At 44.7% G+C, this 14196-nt stretch overlaps 1 protein-coding gene across 1 annotated transcript in view; it reads right to left on the bottom strand.

The window, feature by feature from the left end:
- Positions 1 to 14196, bottom strand: part of LOC147115344 (TPR and ankyrin repeat-containing protein 1-like) — a 136084-nt gene that overhangs the window by 19951 nt on the left and 101937 nt on the right. The window contains exons 9-11 of the mRNA XM_085993999.1: positions 7206 to 7362; positions 6109 to 6197; positions 1053 to 1156 (exon numbers count right to left, since the gene is read on the bottom strand). Of these exons, the coding sequence (XP_085850125.1) occupies positions 1053 to 1156; positions 6109 to 6197; positions 7206 to 7362 (350 nt within the window). The remainder of the gene's footprint in view (positions 1 to 1052; positions 1157 to 6108; positions 6198 to 7205; positions 7363 to 14196) is intronic.

The following is a 14196-nucleotide window of genomic DNA, read 5'->3' as shown; positions in this document are numbered from 1 at the left end:
GAGAGCTTTGCCTCCCGTTAACATTCTCGACTCTCTTGCTAGGTAGTGAGTGTTGCAAAGACTGGTATGCGCGAGTTTGGGGGGAGAAGGACAAGGTGTTATGTTGGAAGACTGGGAGGCGAGGGTTAATTAATCACATCAAGAGGACTCAGGGGAACGAGGAGCAGGTGTGAGGGCTGCTCAGACCCACATGCAGAATAAAAGGCACCAGGACAGCTTTGAAAGGCACAATATTGCACTGTGCCAAGCAGCCAGAACCACACATGCCAGCGAAGGGATTAAAGAGGAGCGCGCCTGTAGATTCCCGATCTGCGCTCCTGGCTGGGACGCACCGTGTCGGAAGCACCCATTCGGAAAACTGAACCAGCGTAATACCAAAGTGTCAGCCGTGGCTCAGTGGGCAGCACCCTCGCCTCCGAGTCAGAAGGTTGTGGGTTCAAGGCCCCGCTCCAGAGACTTGAGCACAGAAAGCTAGGCTGAGACTTCAGTGCAGTGCCGAGGGAGTGCTGCACTGTCGGAGGTGCCGTCTTTTGGATGAAATGTTAAACCGAGGTCCAGTCTGCTCTCTCAGGTGGATGTAAAAAATCCCATGGCACTATTACAAAGAAGAGCAGGGGATTTATCCCCGGTGTCTGGGCAATATTTATCACTCAATCAACATCACTAAAACAGATTATTTGGTCATTATCACATTGCTGTTTGTGGGAGCTTGCTGTGCGCAAATTGGCTGCCGCGTTTCCCACATTACAACAGTGTCCACACTTCAAAAAGTTCTTCATTGGCTGTAAAGCGCTTTGGGGCGTTCGGTAGTCGTGAAAGGCGCTATAGAAATGCAAGTCATTCTTTCTTTCAAAGGGTTTGGGTGAGCTACTCATTTTATTATTTCTAGTCTTGCTTTGAACCATCGATATATATACTTCACTAAATGAGATTAGTCAGAGCTTCAACATTGCATGAGGCTGCAAGTCAAATCAAACAATAGCTGTACAGTATTATAAAGGTGGACATCAGAAGTGCTAAAAACGCCAAGGGGGGGGGGGGGGGGGTCTTACCTCTGGCTTTTTTTTTTGACCTGTACATTGAGAACGGCATCATGAGCTAGCGCCAGCTTCTCTTTATCCACCTCCCCACCTTTCTGGTAGCACTTGGCAGCAACCTGTAAAATTAAAAAAGGAATCTTATTGAAAGATTTACAAAGAAAATAGAAACCATGGCCTAGAAATTGGAGCGTTTGGTGCTGGCCCATTTTGCCGAAAAAAATGGCGGTTGCCTCAGTTCCGGTGGGTCCCATGGCGGCCGCCATTTTTGGCAGGTCAGCAGCACTGCCGTTGCCTGGGCTCGCCGCCGCAAGTATTTTAATTAGCAGGAACGCGATGTCACTCAGCATGCAACACCGAACTGACGCACGCTCATCGATTTTGGAGCTCGCCGCTCCTCTTACTGCCCTCGCCAAAGCACGGCTGTGCATGCAGCCGTTGACAGCGTGTCGAGGCGGGAGAAAGCGATGGTGAGCTGTAACCCGTACCGTAAACAGCTGCTGGGATAACCGGTAACTATGGAGAACTCAGACTATGTCATTGGAGTGAAAACTGCTTCCAGTGAGTTACATCAAATCTCCCCCTCCCCTGGTCAGTCAAACATTACAGTAAATACTTTTAAAATAAACTGTACTACAGTTGTAAGAGTCTCAGGAAAAAAATCAAAACTGCATTTCCTTAAATTTATACATTGGTTTTTCTAGTTTAGGAACCGATAAAATAAAATGCCAAGTTTGGAAGTCTGTTTTTAAAAGGCTTAACATCATATTCACATCAAGAGTTCTTCAAAAGTCTGTTAAATTAATTGAACTCTCTTCTGCACCATTTACACCAGTAAACTCCTGAGCAAGAGCTCCATGTTCCCCTTTTTAAAAATGTGTTTCCATTGATGTCTCATGCAACCGTTTAAGGACATCTCTGCCAGTCTTTATGCGGTGTTTCCCGTCACAGTCCCTCCAGATCTGAACCTGTGCTTTAAGGGCCACTCACCAGGGAGTGAATGCCCTCTGCGATCTGCAGGCTAGTGCACTGTCACTGCTCTCAGCAAGGCGGTGCATCCCCTCCCACTCCAGCACCATGCTGGAGCACAAACCCCCACACAGCAACCACCTGGGTGAGACATCTGTGGAGCTGTGACAGCCAGCGAAGGTGGGAGTGCCAGGCAGTCTGGCACCCATTCGTGGACCCCACACAAGACTCGGACAAATGTCTGCAAAAGTAAGAGGGGAGCCGTGGACAAACAAATGCCTCTTAACGTGCCACAACGCACAATGCTCCAACCCTACAAAGGAGATCAGCGGACTCGATACCTCCTGACCCAGCAAAACCCAGGAACCGTCACCAAATGATCCGAAACAGCACATTGCCCAAGAACGCTGCACCGATCCTTCAGATGCGACCTTTGGCCTCCTGCTGAGGTTAGCGCCGGAAAGAGCGCATTGCACAAGAGCTTCTCCACTCCGCTCATGTAAATCAGCAGGTAGCACCAAAATACCTGCGCTCTTTTTGCGGGCAGCCGTTAACTTTGCCCCGCGGTGTCACCGGCCGTTTTCCCACTCTTGACCTCTCCGTCCTTGGCCTCTTACACTGTAGCTCAACGTAAGCTCGAGGAACAGCACCTCACCTTTCGATTAGGCACTTTACAACCTTCTGGACTCAACATCGAGTTCAACAATTTCAGGCCATAACCTCGGCCCCTATCTTTTCCACATGACATGGTGCCTCTCACACACCATTTCAAGTTTAGACAATGGAAGCCATTTAGATCTTTCTGTGGACCGTCCACTGTCATTATGTTCGGATAGTTTATTCATCCGAGCTCAACAGGAGCGAGTCTGAAGGGAACCCCCACCCGTGGGCAATAGCCAGTTTAATTGGCAGCTCTGTTGGCCAATTCCTACAGGGAAATCTGGGACAGGGACAGAAGTTAATGTGCTAGCTTCCCATCAAGCTAAGAAACAGAGAGGTTAGCACCTGGTCTCAGTCACTGGAGAAGATCTGGAAAGGGAGAAAGGCAGGGTGTGAAAATGTCCACCTAAATATATATCCACTCTGATCAGAGAAGTTATTGTCCAGAAAAGTTATATTTAGGCAGGTTTTGTTGTTTAATGTGTGATAATAAGGAGCATTAGTGAATGAAGTTAAAGCGAGGCAAGATTTACTGTAAAGGTTACTCTGTATGTTTATTTATCAATTGTTAAACAAACTAGTTTCTGTTGGTTTATATTTGGCTTCATTTCACTAGTGTTAATCAGTCTGCCTTTCAGAAGATTGAAGTAGTACATGTGGCCGTATGTGCGAGATGACAGTATCCAGTCCGTATCAGAAGGGGCTTCATTGTTACAGCCCCCCGGTCACGTAGTCATATGACCAGATCCTGATCACAAGGGATGCACCGTTATTTACAGGAAAGAGTGGGGCCATTGAACCCAGGTCAGAGAGAGTATATATAGTGTGGACCCTAAAATCGTAACAAGGACTGTTTTGATATTTTTCGTGCCCCGAACATTTTGGGATACGGTACATGAGTCATTTGAGACATGACGTGTGGTAATTGTTGCATGCTCGGGAGGAACAGGTGCCTTTTCACCTGCGCTTCCCAAAGTTCTCCACCACTGGGGATTTCCTCGTGTCATTTCCCATGTTACAACAGTGACTACACTTCTAAAGTACTTCATTGGCTGCAAAGCGCTTTGAGACATCTTGAGGTTGTGAAAGGCGCTATAGAAATGCAAGTCTTTTGTTCCCCTTCATGTCTGGGTCTGTTGTAGACTGATAGAGATTGATTTTTTACGATTGTCAACAACTCCACTATCATTGTGTTGTGCAACTACCAGGCTGGTACAAGGCGAACTAGATGGACCTTGGATTTTTTTGTCTAGTAATTTCTATGCTCCTGTGTAAAGGACATTATTACACAGGATTTCATGGGATATACAGCACAAAAACAGGCCATTCGGCCCAACCAGTCCATACCGGTGTTTATGCTCCACTCCAGCCTCCTCCCAGCTTTCCTCATCTAAATCTATCAGCATAACCCTCTATTCCCTTCTCCCTCATATGCTTGTCTAGCCTCCCCTTAAATGCATCGATACTATTCGCTTCAACCACTCCCTGTGGTAGCGAGTTCCACATTCTCACCACTCTCTGGGTAAAGAAGTTTCTTCTGAATTCCCTATTGGATTTCTTGGTGACTATCTTATATTGACGGCCTCTAGTTATGCTCTTCCCCACAAGTGGAAACACTCTCTCTGTATCCACTCTATCAAAACCTTTCATAATTTTAAAGACCTCTATTAGGTCACCCCTCAGCCTTCTTTTTTCCAGAGAAAAAAGACCCAGCCTGTTCATCCTTTCCTGATAGGTGTACCCTCACATTTCTGGTATCATCCTTATAAATCTTCTCTGCACCCTCTCCAGTGCCTCTATATCCTTTTTATAATATGGCGACCAGAACTGTACGCAGTACTCCAAGTGTGGTCTAACCAAGGTTCGATACAGGTTTAGCATAACTTCCCTACATTTCAATTCTATCCCTCTAGAAATAAACCCTAGTGCTTGGTTTGCTTTTTTTATGGTCTTGTTAAACCTGTGTCGCAACTTTTAGTGATTTGTGTATTTGTACTCTGAGATCCCTTTGTTCCTCTACCCCACCTAGAATCGCACCCTCCAAGTAATAAGTGACCTCCCTATCCTTCCTACCAAAATGTAATACCTCACATTTATCTGTGTTGAACTTCATTTGCCAATTATATGCCCATTCTGCAAGTTTATTAATGTCCTCCTGTAACTTGTTGCAGTCCTCCTCAGTATTGACCATCCGCCCCAATTTGGAGTCATCTGCAAATTTATCTGACAGCTAAAATGAGATGTAGAAACTACATCTATTGAGGGCAATTGGCTCTGAACTCAGTCAAAGGTCAAACTCAAACTTGAGCCTTCTGAATGGGCTCTAGTGCTCTGTTCTTAAGAGTTTGCTTTTGCCTTACTTTTGTGCACTTTCCCCACACAGTAATCTCCCAAGTTGTGGACCACGGCTCTGGTTGAAAGGGCAGGCAGCAACCAAGGATTATTGTGTGTTCTCGGCCCACAGCATGTTCTTCAATGAACTGGTGTCAAGTGTGGCTGTGCAAGCTGACAAGGAATCCATGACAATTCTTCCCTTCTTCCTGCGACACCTTCCCTCCAAATCAGAGTTGCCCAAAACTGATACGTTTGTATTGGGAGGGAGAGAAGTACAAACATAATAGTCTGAAAGGACGGGAACAATGAACTCCTCAACTTAGACATATGGGGGGGGGGGGGGGGGGGGAAAATTGAGTCGCGCCCCCTTTGGGGCGTTAACTTGGCCGTGGCGAAAACTTAGCACCTCCGCGGCCGAAATTCATCAGTAGCGCCCCAAGAGGGAAGCGGGGTGCTACTGAAAGCGCCCCGCCTCCCTCTTGGGGCGCTGCGAGTGAATATCGCGGCACGGTACTGCAGGCCTTCCTCCCCTTCTTAAAGGGGAGGGGCCTTGCACAGCGCGACCCGGGGCCCAGCTGGGCCACCAGGGATCGGAGTGTCGGCAAAAGAGCCCGGCACTCAAGAGAAGTGCCGGGCTCACGGAGCGCAGCCGGCACTCTGCGGGGGGACTGTTGAGGAGGCCGGGGACGGCAGCGGACGGCAGGTGGCCAGCAACAAAAAGGGCCGCCCGTCACCTCGCCTTTATTTAATTAGCACCGCCCCGGCCGCAGGTAGGCCCCCCTGACCCTGTACCGCGTCTGGCGGTAAGTCAGGGGGCGCTACCGAAGACCACGGCCGGGGCGCTGCGCACGGCGATGACGTCATCGCCAGCGGCGTAGCACGCTAACGGTTACCGCCGCTGCTAACCTCCTGCTGAATTTCGCGGGAGGCGTTGGCGGCGCCGCGCCCGGGCGCTAGTTGCTTTGCGTCCCATTAGCGCTAACGGGAGGCGCAAAACAACCGAATTTTCCCCTCATGGAATTCTGAAAAATCCTCTGCCAGACTTTTGTAGATTGTTCGCAAGTCATAAGGAAGGTTTCACATTTTGACTTCAATTTTTAGCGCTCACCTTCCAACACTGATGTTTTGCAAAGTAGTCGCCTCTTTCTGCCCATTCTTGCTTTGTGGAAGTTTTAACAAACATGCTGTCATCAAGCTCTGAAAAAAACATTTTTATTTCAAATCAATTTCAACCAACTATATCCCAGTAAAAGAAACCGACTTCTCTCTAAATAGATCAGCACCCAGGGAATATTACACCGTTCCGATCACACGGAGAGAAACAAAAGCATAACGTCTTGTTCACTTCAGTGGTAAATGAACTGCTTCATCTCCGGTCTATGCTGCAAAAAAGTTACCATTAGGCGCCATACAAATCAGCTTGGCTCAGTTGGTGGGCCTCTTGTCTGAGCCAGGAGATATTGGGCTCAGGCCTTACTCCAGGACCCGCAGTACAGGGCCAAAATCACAAATTTCTTACCATTTTACCCTCTGAACAGACCATCCCAAAATGGCCAAAACTCCTTCCAGTGATTTAGTTAGTTCACCTATGCTGAGAACTGAAGCTGGTGTGACTGAACGTTTGATGTACAGGAAACTCTCGATTTACCGGCACCCAAACAACCGGAAATCTCGGTTAACCGGCAAAATTCAGGAGTAGGTTCAGTTAAGTTTTTCTTTATATTAGTGGCCGTTCCTTGATTCTTGGCTGTGTAATCGGGGGTTCCTGCACTTGTTGCTAAGCAACAGGGACGCTTGGTCTGTGGTCTGGCTTCTTGCACCTGTTGCTAAGCAACAGGGAAGCCTGGATTTGTTGCTGTGTACGGAGCTCTCGTACCTTTTAACTATACCTCTCTGTAATCCGGACTTTTTGATAAACCGGCACCACGCCGGTCCCGGATAAAAAAAGAGTTTCCTGTATAGAATGATTACAGTGCACAGATTTGTAAAAAATGCCCCAGAGATTTACAGAAGTGAGCAAGTTAGGCTTATCTCTCTCCCTCCGCGCCACCCCCCCCCCACTTTCTCCCAATAAGTGAAAAATTAGGTTGAATCAGCTTTGAGTCTTCAGGGGCCGCCAATGACTACCTTCCTGGGCGGGGTTCGATACTGAAAGCAAGAGTAAAGTTTCAGTTTCTTTGCTCTCTACCTCTCTGCTTTCCCTACCTTTGTTCTCATCTGTTTTGACAACTCTGACGAAGTCTCTTTTGATGAAGTATTTGAAGGCCGGGGCACGTTTCCCTTGGTTTTCATCGAAGATCCACAGGTTCACCCTTGCTCGTGTGAAGGCCGTGTACAACTGCTTCAGTTCCCCGTTCAGCAGCTGAGGCACAGAAAGAAATCAGCAACTGGATGAGAACTGACCTCCGACCTTCATCTTTGAGCATGTACAGCATAGTAGATCATTAGCCATTGCTTTTACTCAACTGCGACAGTGCTACACTTAAGATTTTAGTAACATGTTTAATACGGAAATAGGTAGTGAAGTTTGTAAATCATTTGAAACTGATTTCTTCCCTATGCCCTGACATTTTTCTGAGCGGCTCGATAGATGCAGGAGGGAAAAATAAAGGAACTTAATTTCTATCCACAGATAGTTACATCTTTTAAAACTAGTTTGAGGGATTTGCTGCTGCTCTATCGCAAACCACTAATCACATGTACCTGCACTATAGCGTGCAAGGCATGCTGGCCACTGTCGTATGAGGGCGTCAATCCAATAAAAGATGTGCAAAGGTGCAGAAGTCCTACAGACTGCAGTTCAACTGTATTGACCTCTGCTCGAAGACTGCGGTCAGCCTGTACGCAGCTTTGTCCTGACCCCAGAGACTTGCATTTGTGGGTTCAACTGTCTTGGTAAAATCTCCGATACTTCCCAGCAATAGACTGGGAAAAGGGGAAGTGCAACGAGACCTGGGTGTCCTTGTGCACCAGTCGCTGAAGGTAAGCATGCAGGTGCAGCAGGCGGTTAAGGCGGCAAATGGTATGTTGGCCTTCGTAGTGAGAGGGTTCAAGTACAGGAGCAAGGATGTCTTGCTGCAGTTGTACAGGGCCTTGGTGAGACCACACCTTGAGTATTGTGTGCAGTTTTGGTCACCTTATCTGAGGATGTTCTTGCCATGGAGGGAGTGCAGCGAAAATTCACCAGACTGATCCCTGGGATGGCAGGAATGACGTATGAGGAGAGATTGGGTCGATTAGGCTTATACTCGCTGGAGTTTAGAAGAATGCGAGGGGATCTCATTGAAACTTATAAAATTCTAACAGGACTAGACAGACTAGATGCAGGAAGGATGTTCCCGATGGCGGGGAGTCCAGAACCAGGGGTCACAGTCTAAAGATAAGGGGTAAGCCATTTAGAACAGAGATGAGGAGGAATTTCTTCACCCAGAGAGCAGTGAACCTGTGGAATTCTCTACCACAGAAGACAGTTGAGGCCAATTCATTAAATATATTCAAGAAGGAGTTAGATATATTTCTTAAGGCTAAAGGGATCAAGGGATATGGGGAGAAAGCAGGGACAGGGTACTGAATTTGGACGATCAGCCATGATCTCATTAAATGGCGGAACAGGCTCGAGGGGCCGAATGGCCTACTCCTGCTCCTATCTTCTATGTTTCTATGTTTCCCGAGTCTCCCACTCTTTAACTAGTCCGGCTCCACTTTGTTATTTATCCAGCCTATTAACTCCTCCCCGCTAAAGGCATGCTTTGCCCCGCACTACATAGTTACCTTTCTCCCTCAAGGCACACGTGCCACACACTACATAACTTTCTCTCACCTAGTCGGCAAGAACACGGTGCAAAATGTGGGCAGAGCATGTTTAAAATGCTGGAGAGACAAGGGTAGTGACAATCCAGGAGAAAAAAATAGCAAGTTAAGGAAGAGAAGGTGGAAGATCTGGGACAAGCTGGGCAACTGGGATGTGTAGAATCCAAGCTACATCCAAGTTTGTATAAAGTTGTATTAAAATATGTAAAGATATTGAGATAGGAGTAGAACATACAACAAAAACAACTTGCATTTATATAGCGCCTTTAATGTAGTAAAATGTCCCTCAGTACTTCTCAGGAGCGTTATCAGATATCAAGCTAAAGGAGGAGACGTTAGGACAGGTGACTAAATGCTTGGTCAAAGAGGTAGGGTTTAAGCAGCATCTTAAAGAGAGAAGTGGCAAAGCGAAGAGGTTTGGGGAGGGAATTCCAGAGTTTAGAGCCGAGACAATTGAAGGCAGTGGGGGATGCACAAGAGGCAAGGTATGGAGGAACGCATAACTGCGACTTATATACAGTGCCGTTGAGTGTGCCATGATCCGCACATTTGTTATGGAGCACAATGGGCCCAGGTAGTTACGGTGTTTGATGTTAGGGACATAAGGATTTAGTTACAACAATTAAGCCTATAAATTACTGCCAGCGACAGCCGACGAATGCTCAACGCATTCATGTCACATCTGTCTGTCTGCTATTTTTACCGGTGTTAATCTGTTTATTTTATACTGGCTAATATCTGTTAATCCCTGTTAATCCAATGAATGTCAGGTTACTGTGTTAAATTCTTGTTCCCTAAAATCACCTGCAGTTACTTGTGGGATCACGTTGTTGGAACGAGGACAACATTTATAATCCACCAGTGAAAGGACTGCATGTGCTTTTAGTCTTTATGTGGTGGAAGGACATTTGGGAAAGTGTCTCGATCACTGTGGTGGACCTCCAGCATTAGGTGGTGTAAGAGGAGTGTAGAACATTTATTTTGCTGATTTGCCAAAGGGAGTTAGCATTTATATAATAAAAGTTTTACAAACTTTAAACTATCCGTAGAGCTTTAATTTGTTGGTAGCGCTTGTGCAGCCATTGGATGACCTTTTGGGTCGGGTTAAGGAATGTTGGGTTTGCATCACCATTCACAGGGGACAATAAAGTCAGAGAGCATACAGTGTAGATCCACCAGCGTGATACAAGGGATGGGAAAATATAGTTACAGGGACAGAATGATGCAAGATACTATTATTATTTCCGAGGGAGCAGAGAAGGCCAAAATACAGTGTAGATCCACCAGGATTTAGCCAGGGATCAGAAACTAACATTAAGATAGATGCATAACATATTTAGAAAAGATAGAGTGGGAAAAAGGAGAGGTGAAGTAGCTGTACTTATTAGAGATAACATAATATTTATCCATAAGGATAAAAAAAGGATCAATCACACTAATAGGGGTAGTCTACAGACCACCTAATAGTAGAAGGGAGGTGGAGGAAGAAATATGCAGACAAATTCGGGAAATGAGTGACAAACATAGAATAATCATCATGGGGGATTCGACGACCCCGAAATTAATTGGTCAAAAGAGGTAGGTAAAGGTAATAAGGGAATGGAGTTCCTACAATGTGTACAGGACTCCTTTCAAACCCAGTATGTAAGAAGCCCAACAGAGGAGGAGTCACTGCTGGATGTGGTAATGGGGAATGTACCAGAGCAGCTGAGAAGTAAAAAAATAGGGGAACATCTAGGCAATAGTGACCATAATATAATATGGTTTAGGATAATAATTTAGAAGGACATAAGCATGACAAAGACCAGGGTCCGCTAAAAAACAAGAACAAACTAAACACCGATGAGACACCATGGATGAATAAAGACATGAGGGAAAAATTGAAGCTAAGGATAGAGGCATACACTAAATACATGGACAGCAGACGAGAGCATGACAAGGGAGAATACGAAGAAACTAGGAGAGAAGTCAAAAACACAATTAGAAAGGCAAAGCAGAACTTTGAAATTAAATTATCGAGGAACAGAAAACAAAATAGTAAAATATTCTACAGGCACATCAATAAAGAAAGGAAAGTCGGGATGGGAGTAGAGCCACTAAGGGACAGTCAGGATAAAAAAAATCACAGGCAGCAATAGCGAAATGGCAGCAATATTAAATAATTATTTTGTTTCAGTATTTACCAGGGAGACGGATCAGGTGGACATGACACTGGAAGATGAGATTAGAAATTATGTAACTGCATTTAAAATAAAAAGGAGAAATATTAAATGAACTAATCAAACACAAAGAGGATAAAGCCCCTGGTTCGGAATTGTATCCGCGCTTTTTAAAGGAATCTAGGGAAGAGATAGCACTATTACACGTATTTAATAATTCATTAGAAAAAGATGTAGTGCCAGAGGACTGTCGTATAGCTAACATAATACCTATATTTAAGAAGGGAGTTGGAACATGTCCAGTCAGCTTAACATCAGTAGCAGACAAAATAAAGGAATCCCCTACTAAAGGAGAAAATAGAAAAACATCTAGAAACAAAATAATACTGAATAGTCAACATGGATTTCAAAAGGGAAAGTTTTGCTTGACCAACCTCATTGAATTCTTTGAGGGGGTAACAGAGAATATAGACAAGGGTAATGTAGTAGATGTAATATACCTAGATTTCCAAAAGGCCTTCGATAAGGTACCACGTAATTGACTAATGAATAAGGTCAGAGCATGTGGAGTCAGGGGACAATTAGCAGAATGGATAGCTAGCTGGCTGAAAGACAGAAAGCAGAGTAGGGGTAAAGGGTAGCAGAAGATGGGAAGTGGTGTCCCACAAGGATCAGTGCTGAGTTAGAAATAAGGGGTATCTAAAATGTATGTGGTTATGCGAATGAAATTGTGACGTGAATAATACTGTGTTTAGATGATTGTATTAGAACGCGAGACAAAAGTGTCTCTTCAGACCAGTATTAGATTAGCAGGATAGATGCTTAGAATTTGCTTATGTTTTTGGTTCCCTGCGGATGTTATAACATTCTGCACTGTGACAGTCATATATGACCTTGCTTCCCAGGCTAGCTATCTACTGTTTGTAAATTAGGATTTCAACTTTGTTTAATGTATTTTTAATGTGATCAAACTAAGGCTCAATGCCTGTTTCTTCCATTACTGCTAATAACCATATTATAATGCTAAGTTAGGATTTTGACTTTGTTTAACCAAGCTGCTTTAAAATGCGTCAGTAAACCAGTGTATGAGAATAGAATAGGAGGATTATCTTTGGGAATTTAATGGTTCATTCCAGGGTACAATAGTCTGATAATGGAATTAAATAGTTAGTTTTGCACAGTTAAAGCTACATGAACATAAATAACTGATATCAAACATCTGAAGGCCGAGAATGGCTTGTCTGACTCCAAACTTGGGAAGATAAGGACAGGAGAGATAACAGGAATTCAGATGGATGGGCCTTCAGAATGTATAAACAGGAAAGACATGTGAGGGAAGAGCAGGAGACCCTTTAGGGGAGGGCTTTCATTTGAAAGTTAAGACAAAGAACTCGACATCCCATTGGGCACCTTGGTTTAAGAGGAACCCTTACAGGTTAAATGGTCCTGTCCATATTCTACAGCAGGTCCACCCATTAACAAAAGAGAATAAAAGTAAGACCCGAAAAGCCCTTAGCACAGGCGGGGAAGTGGCGAGCTTCCAAGAGTGATCGATGGTCTAACACTCTTCCGAGGGTGGACCCATGCTGACCCTAGTTTAACACTCTTGGCAGTTCTAGAAGAGAGGGAGAAAGGCCGTAAGCTGAAGAGCTGTTCGCGCACACCAGCCGCCTGTCCGATCGGGACCGGTACCAGCTGCTTGTCACGGTCGTATGTTTTTGCTGTATAACTAGTGTGCTATATTCCGTCTTACACTCCGATTAAACGCAATATATTGGTTTGCACTCGATCCTGATTATTTGAAAAGCCAGAGATAATCTGATCACTACAGCTGGGACCACTGTTGTTCACAATTTATATTAACGATTTAGACTTTGGAACACAATTTCTAAATTAGTGGATGATACCAAATTGGGGGGGATAGTCAACACTGAGGAGGACTGCAACAAATTACAAGAAGACATTAATAAATTTGAAGAATGGGGCATATAATTGGCAAATGAATTTCAACATAGGTAAGTGTGAGGTATTACATTTTGGTAAGAAAAATAAGGTCACATATTACTTGGAAAATAAGAATCTAAATGGGGTAGAGGAACAAAGGGATCTCGGAGTACAAATACACAAATCACTAAAAGTTGCGACACAGGTCAACAAGGCCATAATAAAAGCAAACCGAGCACTAGGGTTTATTTCTAGAGCGATAGAATTGAAAAGTAATGAAGTTATGCTAAACTTGTAGCGAACCTTGGTTAGACCATACTTGGAGTACCGTGTACAGTCCTGGTCGCCATATTATAAAAAGGATATAGAGGCACTGGAGAGGGTGCAGGGAAGATTTACAAGGATGATACCAGAAATGCGAGGGTATACGTATCAGGAAAGGATAAACAGGCTGGGTCTCTTTTCTCTTGAAAAGAGGGGGTTGGGGGTGACCTAATAGAGGTCTTTTAAAACGATGACATTTTTTGATAGGGTAGATACAGAGAGAATGTTTCCACTTGTGGAGAAGAGCAAAACTAGAGGCCATCAATATAAGATAGTCAAGAAATCAAATAGGGAATTCAGAAGAAACGTCTTTACCCAGAGTGGTGAGAATGTGGAACTTGCTATCACATGGAGTAGTTGAGGCAAATAGTATCAATGCATTTAAGGGGAAGCTAGATAAGCCTATGAGGGAGAAGGAATAGAGGGTTATGCTGATTGAGTTTGGTGAGGAAGGATGAGAGGCATAAATGCCGGCATGGACCGGTTGGGCCGAATAGCCAGTTTCTGTGCCGTAGGTTCTATTTAATTCCATGTAAAGATGAGAGATTTGAGACACTGGGGTTACCACTCGAGCAGAGAAGGCAAAGAGAAGATATAATCGAGATTTTTAATATTATGAAGGGTTTCAATATTCTTTCCCTGTTTACCCTATTTCCTTTGGTTGAAACGCCAGTGACAGGAGGTCACCAATTTAAGAGAATGGGCAGCGGGGTCAGGGAAAATGATACTGCAGAGTTTTGGAACAAGGAATGGCTTGTCACAGTAAATGGTTGAGGTGGAAATGGTTACATCTTTGAAGGGAAAAGTGGATAAATATTTGAAGTGCTCTCCAACCATGGATAGATTAAAATATATGTCTATGGAGGCTAAATGAATAAGGAACAATTGTGGGGTTAGATTTTCCACCTATTGGCTATGACTGGATGGCCACCGAGCCTGGGACTTCTTACAAATGAACT

Source organism: Somniosus microcephalus, chromosome 7 (assembly GCF_052327205.1).
Source record: "Somniosus microcephalus isolate GS21.2 chromosome 7, FLI_Smic_1.0, whole genome shotgun sequence".
Taxonomy (NCBI): Eukaryota; Metazoa; Chordata; class Chondrichthyes; order Squaliformes; family Somniosidae; genus Somniosus; species Somniosus microcephalus.
Note: the sequence above shows the minus strand (reverse complement) of the source record. Positions and strands in the feature narration are given on the sequence as shown.